At 37.5% G+C, this 12,356-nt stretch overlaps 2 protein-coding genes across 2 annotated transcripts; both read right to left on the reverse strand.

Annotated features, from left to right (window-relative positions):
* Positions 1-112: 112 nt before the first annotated feature.
* On the reverse strand, positions 113-10,320 carry cmtm3 (CKLF-like MARVEL transmembrane domain containing 3). Its single transcript, XM_038700883.1, has 5 exons — positions 10,068-10,320; positions 3,827-3,982; positions 3,575-3,670; positions 3,317-3,434; positions 113-1,670 (listed from the first exon to the last, which is right to left on the reverse strand). Exons 1-5 carry the CDS (start codon positions 10,182-10,184, stop codon positions 1,642-1,644), a joined length of 516 nt encoding a protein of 171 aa, XP_038556811.1. The 5' UTR covers positions 10,185-10,320; the 3' UTR covers positions 113-1,641.
* A 110-nt stretch (positions 10,321-10,430) lies between these two features.
* On the reverse strand, positions 10,431-11,967 carry LOC119889948 (proteolipid protein 2). Its single transcript, XM_038700884.1, has 4 exons — positions 11,815-11,967; positions 11,288-11,443; positions 11,086-11,181; positions 10,431-10,828 (listed from the first exon to the last, which is right to left on the reverse strand). The coding sequence occupies exons 1-4, from the start codon at positions 11,902-11,904 to the stop codon at positions 10,718-10,720; spliced, it is 453 nt and encodes a 150-aa protein (XP_038556812.1). The 5' UTR covers positions 11,905-11,967; the 3' UTR covers positions 10,431-10,717.
* Positions 11,968-12,356: the final 389 nt, after the last annotated feature.

Here is a 12,356-nt window from a genome sequence, read left to right on the forward strand (position 1 = left end):
AACCCACGCGGACAACATGCAAACTCCCCACAGAAAGGCCGGGGCAACCGGGGTTTGAACACATATAACATAACACACTAATCAGCATCAGTCAAGGCCGGTTCTCTTGCATCTTTTGCCAGTAGATGTGCATTTATAGCTCTCAGCTGGCTGAGATTGGGGAGCAACATTTGCATATTTCTACTCACCGTTCAAACACAATCTTAATACACATGTAACCACAAAAGTAAAAAAACAAACTCTCCCACAAAAGGCACAACGGTGAATAATTATTGGATGTAATTGCAACTTTGGAAGTATTTTCTTAACTATTATTTTAATAAACTGCTTTCCACGTGGAAATTAGAGATGGCAATTTACATCCATTCAATTCACAGTGCTGTTGTAACACTCACGTTGTGTTTACTACATAAACAGTCACTGTGGCGTTCTAGTGCGTCTAATTTCTCAGTAGTGGCAATGGAAGAACTGAAGAATCAAACATACATGCAGAATTGGCAAAAACAAACAATGTGAATGGACAGCCAAAATAAGAAACGGTGATTTTCAAGATTCAGTAAGCATTAAGTGGCTTCGATGCAGTGTTATTCACACATACACAGGTTGTAAGAAGCAAGTACAGTACACAAACTGAAACATAAGAGTAGAGAGTCTGTCAAACTTTGGTTAATTGAATAGGTTTGAAAATGTATCACCATTTTTGTTGCTTACATCTAGGTAAACATTTTCGCACATATAAACAATGTATCAAGCCAGAACAGTTTGGCATGCAGTATAGCACACCACAGGAACTCTGTTGATCCAAAAGTGGAATTTAAAGGAAGATACGATAAGCAAACATTATCCTCAAATAAAAAAAATACACTCTTGTAGAGTTATGACAATTGCACAGAGGTTGTATCCAGCCAACCTGCAACCAATCTGTTCTTCTATATACTGTACATATGTTTTTTATAGTAATACTGTGAATTTATAAGTGAGGATGATGCCCCACAAACATATGCCTCCCGTCTTTTCATTTTTTATGTAGCGCTTCCATTTAAAAATGTTGAAACATCTTTGTTAAAATGCAACTTAGTACTCCTAAACATGTATTCACTAAGGACATTCATTTAGTGTTGTTGTTTAATATGCGTCAGATTCATGCCAAAAAGTCAGTATTAGGCATAAATTCAGATTCAGACATGTGCTCCTACATGTAGATTGTACTAACAGCTTCTAAGGACTCTGCATACTGCGATCAAACTATTTCACAGCTTTATGATAATTGAAACATCAGGTTAACAATGACATTTATATTTTCCCCAAATCATTGAAGACACTGGATATGGGTTTGGGCCTGAAAAATAGCATTTTTAAAATTATTTTATAAACTACTTGTAATGACCAGTAAATTAGTGATTTACCTTCGACTGTTTTTAGACATGACAGTCTCTTCAATGTGAAATACATTTTCACCTGTGGTTACTCAACAAAAGAATTCTATTCAGAGAGGATGACTGAAGAGGATCTGGATCCTCCTCCTTCTTCATCCATGTGACATATTGAAACACTTGCCGATCTTTGCAGATGGCCATTTCTTCTGCAACGGTTTGCTTTGTCTAATATAACATGTCTGCTGGTGAAGATTTCCCTGTGGTCTCAGTCCGAATCAGAGTCTGAAGAATGATCTAGAAAACAAAATTGAAAAAGCACCTCTGGTATTAGAAAGAGTGTCTCCGGGTGGGCCTTCTGTGGACATGTTACATATGTGAAAACAATATTGGCAAGTGTAGTAGTAGTGACTTTCATGCAAGAAAGTAACAAATAAAATAATATGGTGCACACCCTCCATAAGCGGGTTTGGCGGGTATGGACGATGGATGGATGGATGGATAGATATTATGGTGTACTTGAGGGTAGTTTTGTCTTTCAAACTATGACGGGACATGGTGGATTAAACAATCTGAGGTTGAGTCATGATAAATCACAAATAATAATTATGGGTTCTATTTAACTAAGTGCAAAATTTGACAGAAAAACATTATGTTGAAAAGGTTGGTTCACCCACATCAAAATCATATCACTTCCCCCATAGCGGCATCTGCAAAAGTGCAGATAGTTTTTATTTTAGTCAAGGAAGTCTAAAAATATCCATCCCCGAAACTTGTGCCACCTCTGCAATGTAAAGGAGGTGAAAGCATTTCAATTGTGACACTGAAAATAACTAATCAAACTTGACCAGAGACAATTTAGAGGTGTAGAAAGTGAACAAACAGTTAATATCAAAGTGAAAGAGGCACATGTAGCATGCATAAAAATGAGTTTTTTGAATGTTGATGCAGTCTGTCTATGCTCTAACTTTTGTATTTGTGCTGGCAGTAAAATGTAGACCATAGTGGGTAGAAGGGGGTTGAAGCACAAACCCTGTTTCATATCTAAATTGCACTCTGCCATGTCAACGCAACTTACCATAACAAAAAATACAGCCCAAAGAAGTCAACATTTAAGTTTAAAGGTTAGGTTAACCCAAAGTACAAAAAACATTAACAGCCCACCCAAAATGAAATTCAGTCGCAGAGACAGATATCTCAAACCCTGGCCAAACACACCTAACTCCCGGGTACTTTTGGTGGAAACGCAGCTGCATGGCTACATCTTGCTAGATGATTTATGTTATTTGGACTGGCAGAACCGGCAGAGGATTTTTACAATATGGGCATGTATTTATACATATATCTCAACATCTAGCAGAAATGCCAAGTTTTATACTGTATATGTCCAACATACTTGTGTACAAATACAGATATTTATGTTTTTATACCATACCCGCTTATATAAGAGGTTTTAATGTATTGATCCTTAAATTGCTGCCTCCACCTCCATCCATCCAGCTGGACTGTGGAATTATTTCTTGTTAGGTGGCAGTGCTAATTGCTGCACCAACATGTAGTTAAAGTACACAAATATCCCAAAATATGACATTTTCTTGTATGTATTAAATTTAATTTTAAAATATTTTGCAAAACAAACTGGGCTACACAGTTGTAATTTATGTATACCATAAATGCTTATATTAAGTAATGTATATATTATTTTAACAAAAACAAATATGTCAGTATGTGCACTTTAAAGCACAGGATATTCAAACACCACAAAGTAGCAATACATACAATACCTACATAAAATTACCAGATACAGTATGTACAAAACCATTTCTGATACATATCAGCATATACCTTTTAATATGTGAAAAAAACAGATATTGGATCAAACTATATGTCCATAGGGTTATTTCTTATATAGCCATATATCAGATTGTAATTTGGGGTATTACCTTGCTGTCTTGATGGCTCGTCATTAGACTCCCCTCCTTGCTTTAGGAAATTGGCCAGCTCATTAAAAATGAGGTAAAAATCTAAAGCGAAAACAATAGTGGCAATGAACCCAAATACCTGTGAAAAGAAGGACATGACTATCAATACAGTGAAAGGGAACTGAGGTTGTTGGACAAAGGCTGTGTTGCATAAACTTTGTAGTAATACATACATTATGGTGGTGTAGGTAAAGATGAGAGTTCAAAAAGATACTTTACCCCAGCAGCCTTAGAGGAACCATCCCCATATTTGGACACTGCAATTATGGAGATGATGAAAAAGATAATGGAGGCAGTCACACATCTCATGAAATCCTTTGAGAGAAAAGAAAGAAACACCATGATTCAGAGGGAAAATCCAAATTCATATGGCTATTTTTTTCTTTTTAGCACTGGAAGACAGTTCTACTCATGTACAGGGTGTGTATATCCACTGCAAAGTTTTACATTTTATTTGAAAATTGCTCTCACCATAAGAGGCCACAGAAAGCCTTTAAACCTCTCATTGAATTTGGTGGAGTAAGCGAACAACAAGAAGAGAGCAGCCAGGAACTCCAGCAGGGGAACTGTCACAAAGGCTGCTGCCCAGGATGCCGCAAAACACACAAACGATATGAAGGACAGAGCCTACAGAGACAATTAGAAATACAGAGAGACAAATGAAACTAGTACTTTATGTTTAGATCAGTGAAAAGTTTGACCAAAGCCTTGAGCAAAGGGTAAACTAAAATCTGTGTTTCCATTTGTGATTGAAGACAACTAAGAGACACTGCAGAAGGCACTTATATTGGTTTCTCCTGTCTTTAATTTCTGTACCTATTTCTAAATGAGCTGCTTGGTGCTAAAGGCAAATGTTGATTTTATAATCCAACTTATAAATAAAATGAAGTTGAATCTTCTTTCATATTCTCCCTATAATATAAGATACATATAATATATAAGATAATGTATGTACACTGCCAAGAAGCTGTGAGTCTGTGTGAACAGACAGCTTCAGGCCCACTTCCTGTAAGGAGATACTGTTGTGTGTTTATTTAGACGGGCTTGTACACTGTTGCACGAGTCCCTCTCGTTCTCTCTCACACACAAACACACTTGTGCAAACATCCACACACACACAAAGCTGTTATAATGAAAGACAACCATAAAATGTGCTCTGTGTGTGTGAAACAATGTCACAACTAGTTAAGATACAAGTAAATGAGCCTGGCCTGTGTTTGACGCTCTCGATGGGCTGGACACACCATACCAGTGCAAATGAAGGCAAGTCCAGACACTGTAATCTAAAACAGGCAGGGCCATCTTGTCTCCGTCTCAGTCAGTCATTCTCCACTGCCCTAAAGTTAGGAACTCCCCCTGATTGAACCCAAACTGCTGCAGCTGCTGTTCCTTTAAAACTGCTGCTTGCTACTGAGCAGCATAATGTCAGGGATCCATAAGATTCCCCCTAATAAGACACCACCTACAGTTAAACTATAGAAGCTTCTCTCCATAAATCCAGGGCAAGTTTGGTTGTGTCGAAAGTCTGGCATTTTGAACAACTCAAACAGCACAGGATAAGCTAGTATAGTTCCTACATTTTGTGTTTACCACATCAGTGATCAACAAATTAGTTTTCAGTTTGTTAGATGTCTGGAGCTTGAGACTGCTCTAGGGCTGCAACTTATAATTATTTTTATAATGAATTGCTAGTCGAATAATTGTTTGTCCAATACAAACTGTGAAAAATGCCCATCACAATTTCCCAGGGCCCATGTGACATCTTCAAAAATCTTGTTTAGTATTTTGTTTAGTATTCTGTTTACAATTAAATAAAATTAAAGAAAAGAAGCAAATACTGTCACTGACTAATCGATTAATTAAATAATTGCAGTGATGGAATGTAACTAAGTACATTTCCTCAAGTACTGTACTGTTTAAGTTCAGGGCTTTTACTTGTAATTGAATACTTCTTAGACCATGGTATTTCTACTTTGACTTAAGTAAAGGCTCTGTGTACTTCTTCCACCCCTGCTCTGAATTAAGACGAACTGTATTTTGAAGTGGGATCAGACAAGAGCGAACACTGTTTTCATAGTATTGCCCGTAAATAATAATAATAATAATAATAATAATAATAATAATAATCTTTATTTGTAGAGCACTTTTCAAAAACAAGTTACAAAGTGTTTTAACAAGTGTAAAGACAATAATACCCAAGAGACAATAATACAAAAACAATACAAAATAAATGCATGAAAACATTGAAAAGACTAAAATACACGTTTAAGATAAATATAAAATTAGTAAAATAGAATAAAATAAAAGGGATCAAATAAAGTCTAATAAGATCGGGGAAAGCTCTCCTATAAAAGTATGTTTTAAGAAGGGACTTAAAAGAGTTCACTGACTCAGCTGACCTGATTTCCTCGGGCAGGCTGTTCCAGAGCCTCAGGGCCCTGACAGCAAACGCTCTGTCCCCTTTAGTTTTCAGTCGAGACTCTGGAACAGATAGCAGACCTCTGCCCGAGGATCTCAAGGTACGTGCTGGTGTGTATGGGACTAAAAGTTCAGAAATATAACAAGGCGAGAGGCCATGAAGAGCTTTAAAATTAATCAATAGAATTTTAAAGTCAATTCTAAAACATACTGGGAGCCAGTGTAATGAAGCTAAAATAGGGGTAATGTGGTCATATTTCTTTGTTCTGGTTAAAAGCCTGGCAGCTGAGTTCTGGACAGTCTGGAGTCGATCAATAGATTTTTGGGTTAAACAGATGAAAAGGCTGTTGCAATAATCCAGGCGTGATGAGATGAAGGCGTGTAAAATGGTCTCGGTGTCCTTAAAAGTTAACATAGATCGAATTTTTGCTATATTTCTAAGTTGATAAAAACATGATTGAACAAGCTTTGTGGTGTGCTGCTCGAAATTTAAATTACTATCAAACCAAACACCAAGGTTCTTTGCCACAGGCTTAATGTGATTTACTAGGGAACCAGCAGTATTTGTTTTGCCATCTGCTGGGACCCAATGACCAGGATTTCTGTTTTGTCTGAGTTCAGCTGGAGGAAATTATTTGACATCCATTTTTTTACTTCTCAAAGGCAGTTGTTAAGTGAACTCAGCATTCCAGGGTCTGTGGATCTGATAGGCAAGTATATTTGTGTGTCATCAGCATAAATATGAAAAGAAATGCCATGTTTATGGATAATATGTCCAAGGGGAAGCAGATACAAGGAAAATAAAATGGGTCCTAAGACCGACCCCTGAGGCACACCATATTTAACTGGACAGAACGAAGAGACATAGTTGTTTACAGACATGCAAAACTTCCTATTTGACAGGTAGGATGAAAACCATTCTAGGGCAGTACCAGAGATCCCAACCCAGTGCCTCAGTCTGTCTAACATGATGTTGTGATCAATGGTGTCAAAAGCAGCGCTAACGTCCAGGAGTACCAGGACAGAGCACATACCTTCATCAGCAGACATTAAAAGGTCATTGGTGACTTTAAGCAGGGCAGTCTCAGAGCTGTGGTACTTCCTGAAACCAGATTGAAACTTCAATTTTGTTATTTTCCAGTACAGTGAGCAGCTGTTTGGACACAATTCTTTCTAGAATCTTTGCAATAAAAGGCAGTTTTGAAATTGGTCTAAAATTATGTGGGAGGGAGGGATCTAAACCAGGTTTCTTTAAAAGTGGGTTCACGCAAGCCGTTTTAAAATAATCAGGGACAGGGACACAACCAGTAGATAGGGAGCTGTTGAAAACAGAGATCAAATGGGGCCCAACAGAATCTATTACTTTCTATTACTTACTTTACTTATACCTTAAAAGGTATATCATGAGTCAAATGAGCAGGTAGTGAAGGTAGTGAAACTCGCTGTAACTGCATATGTGGGCTTTTAACTCACAAAAACATCATAAATCCTGAGGCCAGAAACACATTACATATTTAGCTGAGAATCTAAATATGTTGCTGGCTGAGATCGAGAATCCTAATGAGAAATGCACGGCAGTCTGACACAATGTGTATAATAATGCATGCTCAGCAGGATATGTGACTAATACTTCCAAGAATGGTAAAGATATGGGCTGCACTTGGCAGACCCACATCTAACGGTTGAGTTCAGTGACTGTAGGGCTATATAACACTGCTCTAAGCTTTAAATTTTATCAAAAAGACAATATAACTGTGATACTATATTGCAAGCATTCCAACCCAGCTACAGCAAAGAGGTTGCACAGTTACACGGTGCACATAGCACAATACAGTAAATACCAGGAATATAATTACAGTATATGAATAGTAATTCAATACCATTGGTAAACCTAGAGTACACTGAAATCAATCCAAATGTACATGTGTTCCACACCTTTCAACTACCATTAAAACTTTTTTCTGAGTGCAGTTAGTATTGTAAAGGGCCTGAGATTTTTGCCCTGAATCAAATACAATGAGGATGCCCTTTGCTCTTTTTTAGCTGGTCATAGCAGTGAAACATTACACAGCATTTAATTACACATTGGATAAACAGACCTCACCATCAACAGTCTTCAAAGGGACAATTTCTTCTGCAAAAGTTCCAGTTAGGGTTGGTTGATATGACAGTACACTGGATGGATTTCTCAACCATCAGAGATTTCATCATACTGTTATACAGTGGGAGCTATCCTCTTACTATCTCTGGTTGTATTACAACATCGCGAGTGCAATTTTGCAAATCTCTGACCATGACTGTTTTAATAACAGCATTGGATTTTTATTTCATTTTTGTATCAATGTGAAAATGTACCTTTATTTTTCAGGTATTTAATTTGCTGGCTTAGCCAAAATGTACTAGTTATCAGTTTGTGAGAATGTTCTATAAATGGACTATATCACCCTATATATCAAAATCATAATAGAGACATACAGTACAGTCATACATTTTCTGGAGTTATAGGGACACTGTTTCTGTAAATAAACACTGCTGTAAAACGCAATTTCTCAGTGATGTCAGTACCACAAATGAAATTCTATTCACCTGCATTGTGTTAACATGGTGGCAGAAATCTCCGAGAAGGATATCTTAAACCATGAATAAATACAACCCAAATGTGCATGGCTTGAAAATACTAGGTAATAGGTAAATAAGATTTATTTATTTATTCATAATTTAGCGTTTAAACGGACCCTTTTAAGGCAAAAGATAAAAGCAGTTCAACCATAAGGAACCATACAGTATGATAAACAAAGTCTCGTGTCACCTCACACTCTCACCACACACACATACAGGAGGGTTTCTCCCAGAAAGAGGTGGTGAGACACACAGCACATCTCGTCTTGTGAACTATTTCTTAAATCTGCATAACAGCCAGTCTCATTTTATATACTTAACGTTATCTTTCCTGAATGTGTATTAATTGTCTTTAATTTTAGTAGGGGCCGTCTTTATTTCAGGTGAGGTACCTCAACTGACAGAAACCCTGCACAGTGTCAGAAATGTCCTAAAGCTTTGAATCACTCTATGCACGTTTAACACGTACATGCACACAGCTGGACACACTTCTGCTGTCTACTGTCAGTGGAGGCCAATGGGGTATTTAGTTTAGTTGTACAGTAGGGTTTTATCCTCGGGCTGAAGATCACAGTCACATTGTTAAGTAGCAGTAAAGAAGCTGTATTGTATATTTGAGTTTGGGTGGGTGCGCTGGGGGGGTTGTTGAGTTCTGCATTCACACACAGTTGAGGACTGTGCTCCAGGCTACATGTTATGGCAGCAGAGTGAAGGATATTACTGTGGGGAAGATGACTGCTCTCTCACAGCTCAACATGAGCTGAATGTCACATGACACAAATGTGATAGTTTTTAGAACACCATTCTTAACACTGCAGGAAGTGATACTGTTGTTTTGTGATACTGTGATACAGTTACTGCAAGAAAAAAATGTTGCAGTCTTTATATAGTTCTTACTTATTTGTTATTTATAAGTGCAAGTCTCCATTTTTCTATTTTACTTTAAATCATGTTTTACTTATCTGTATTTATCTGTATTGTACTGTTTATAGCTATATACCACTATATATTGGATTTTTCTTCTATGTATTCTTCGGTTCTTCTGTTTATTAAAACAGAAGTTTTAATTTTGTTTATTAAAATATTGCTATTGTTTCTATTTTTACACTTGCTTTGGCAATGGCAATTCAAATAAAGTCAGTTTGCCACTACCCCCACTAACACCAACACACACTTCCTGGTTACAGTGAATAAAAAAGTAACTATGAATTTTAAAATTAGCTGATTAAACTGATTATGCACAAATGGACACAATACTGAGCGTTTGAAAGAAGCTTAGGTTATAGGCCTAGCTGGATCACTGACAGGACAGAGGAATCCTAACAATCAATGTCTATGTGCTGTGCATCTATTTCAAATGTTTATCCCAAGTTACAGACGTTTACCTAACTATAGTAGCTATAGTAGCTATAAACCTGTAGCCTACTGCTCCTCCCTTTAGCATACTAATTGAAACCTTGTTACAGAAACGGACCGGCCTATATTCCAAGTGGCAGTTAAACAGTCTGTTAAAGTTCTTTCTAAATGTTGATTAAAGCAACACATTACTATCGCTCCATAACTAGGCTACTAGAACACAGCAAAATATCCAAAACGCAGCGCGCTTTAAGGCGAGACAACGGCACACTAACACAGTTTGATATGTTTCAAAAGTGATCCTCTAGTCATTTCTTACCACTTCAGCAATAAGCAGCATGCCTTTCCTTGAGGAGACGAACTCTTTGCTCGGGAGAACAGAGAGTAGGAGAGTCTGGCGCGGCTGATTCGAGCTGGGAGCCTCGATGTCCCCCATTGTTGAAAAGATTTTTAACTCTCCTCAAACTTCAGATAGCCCGAACCTCACGTAACTTAACGGATTCAGGGCAAAACAAAAAAAAAAAGAGATGTGGAGGCGTGAGGCTTCTCGGAGGTGGAAACGGAAACAATGACAGCGCGGAAACGCAGTACGGGCTCCAAAAAAGCGTAACATCTGCTTTCTCCAGATGTGAAATGCGATGCCCCCAGCTGCACACAAAAAACACACCCGGAGCCACACAAATATTCTACTCGTGATGTCACAAGGCAAATAAATGTCTTTATTGATATTAGTTGTACACATTCGGTATGTAAGCACCAATAAAACATATTTCAAGAATCAGCTGGAATGTGAAATGTACTGTAGCCTACTGTTACAAACTTTGATGCGGTTGAAGCGTTGTGAAACACATTGTACAATAAGCCTTACAGTAGCCTATTCAGATTTCACTGCTCATGGCAAAGTAATAAATGGTAGGGGATTTGTTAAACCTCACATACAATAGTACATTATTCATTACTCTAATTGATTCATTGCCTTTCTACATTCTGGACTTCACTTCTTGGCTTGTTGAATGTGATGTTCTTGAAAAGGGTATAGCTGTCCACACACAGCAGCCCAGCCGACATGAACCCAACTATCTGCAAATAGAGAGCAGATGTCAAAATAAATGCACCATCAGGTCAACAAATCCAGTGTCCAGAGTGTGTGTGTGTAAGTGAGATTTAAAAGCTAAATCTCCAAAAGGACTAGTATACAGACATGTTCATGTACACAGATAAAAGCCATGTTTGGACATTGGTTTTATTGACAGTTTATAGAGGGAAATAAAAACATTATGTTAAAATTGACCCACACAATTCATATTGCAATTATAGAGTAAAGAAATATTTCTCACCCCTCCAACCAGTGTGCCTGTGACAGTGTATGTAGTCAGAGCCACCAGGCTCAAAATAATAAAGTAGACTGCTGCAAACACTGAATTAAAAACATCCTGAAGACAAGAAAAGAGAAGAACTCTAAATGCAACACATACAGCTATTTCGCGTAAAAAACCCCTTGAATTATATTATAAAGTCGCGCTGTAATACATCACCCACAATGAGAGGCCAAAAGAAGAAAGTCAGTCTCTTGTTGAGCTTGAGCACATACAGCAACAACAAAAACAAAGTGATCAGAAACTCCAACACTGTGGCTGCTATGTACTTCGGTGTGGATGCTGCAGCGAAACACACAAATGCCACAAACAGAGTCACCTAAAACAGAAAAAGAGAGATTAAATTGTAATACCATTAACTTCAAGCAGATCAGATCTTCTGATACTAGCATTGCCCTCCTTAATACAACATGTTGCAAACTCCAGTTTATGCAGAGAAAGAGGAACTGTTTCCACACCACATTTTTTAGACAACTGATTCAGTTAGTCCTTGAGCCTCTAAAATGCTGTATGCGTCTAGTAACATAGTTAAACAGCAAACTTGAGCAGTGATACTTTGATATTGCCTCACGTACTGTATCTGTAACCCTTTCTAATGTTTACTGGACATTGTCAGCACATTTTAACTTTTTCAGCACATCTGTTGCAAAGGGAAAAATGTTCAAACTTTCCGTTATAAGATTATCTCACCATCTCTGCTACTTTCAGGATTCCCCTCTTGGATTTGAGAAAAGCAGTGTCCACGTCCATAGTCAGTCGTTCATTTTGATCGTCTGACATGACGATGATTCCATTTGCAAAAGACAGCTCACTCTGTCAGTTTCCTGAAACAAGCAATTTCCTTTCAGCTGTAGAGGAAATGACTGTAAGAATATGTGCAATATTCACACCAGCAGCTACTTGGCACTTATACTAAAAAATCTAAACGAGACATACATGCATGAATGTGTGCTCTGACTTTTACAGGAAAATATCAGAGTCATAGAAGAATCAGTAGAATCAGTAATCTGTCAAAGTACATAGAGAGTTTAGTTTGTAAAACTGAAACGGGCATATTTAAGATAATGTTAGCCTTTTCATTACATCATGATGAATCATCTGAAGCAGTATCACTAGGTGTTGGACCACAAGTTATTAGAGGTTTTAGTTTTTACTCACTGAACACAGACAAGTATTTGAAGACCCATGAGCAGAACTACAGTAAATTTGTTAGTAACAATATATTTTGCCAT

The sequence above is a fragment of the Micropterus salmoides genome, unplaced genomic scaffold (assembly GCF_014851395.1).
Source record: "Micropterus salmoides isolate LMB-PRFRI ecotype aquatic unplaced genomic scaffold, ASM1485139v1 Ms_hic_scaffold_6, whole genome shotgun sequence".
Lineage (NCBI taxonomy): Eukaryota > Metazoa > Chordata > Actinopteri > Centrarchiformes > Centrarchidae > Micropterus > Micropterus salmoides.

Coding starts and splice junctions, on each gene's coding strand:
- cmtm3 (XM_038700883.1), bottom strand. CDS start 10,184: ATGGGGGACATCGAGGCTCCCAGCTCGAATCAGCCGCGCCAGACTCTC. Junction 3,983..10,067: donor TGCTGCTTATTGCTGAAGTG/GTAAGAAATGAC, acceptor TTGTCTCTGTAG/GCTCTGTCCTTCATATCGTT. Junction 1,671..3,316: donor CGAGCCATCAAGACAGCAAG/GTAATACCCCAA, acceptor TTTGTTTTCTAG/ATCATTCTTCAGACTCTGAT.
- LOC119889948 (XM_038700884.1), bottom strand. CDS start 11,904: ATGTCAGACGATCAAAATGAACGACTGACTATGGACGTGGACACTGCT. Junction 11,444..11,814: donor TCCTGAAAGTAGCAGAGATG/GTGAGATAATCT, acceptor TTTCTGTTTTAG/GTGACTCTGTTTGTGGCATT. Junction 11,182..11,287: donor TCTTCTTTTGGCCTCTCATT/GTGGGTGATGTA, acceptor TCTTGTCTTCAG/GATGTTTTTAATTCAGTGTT.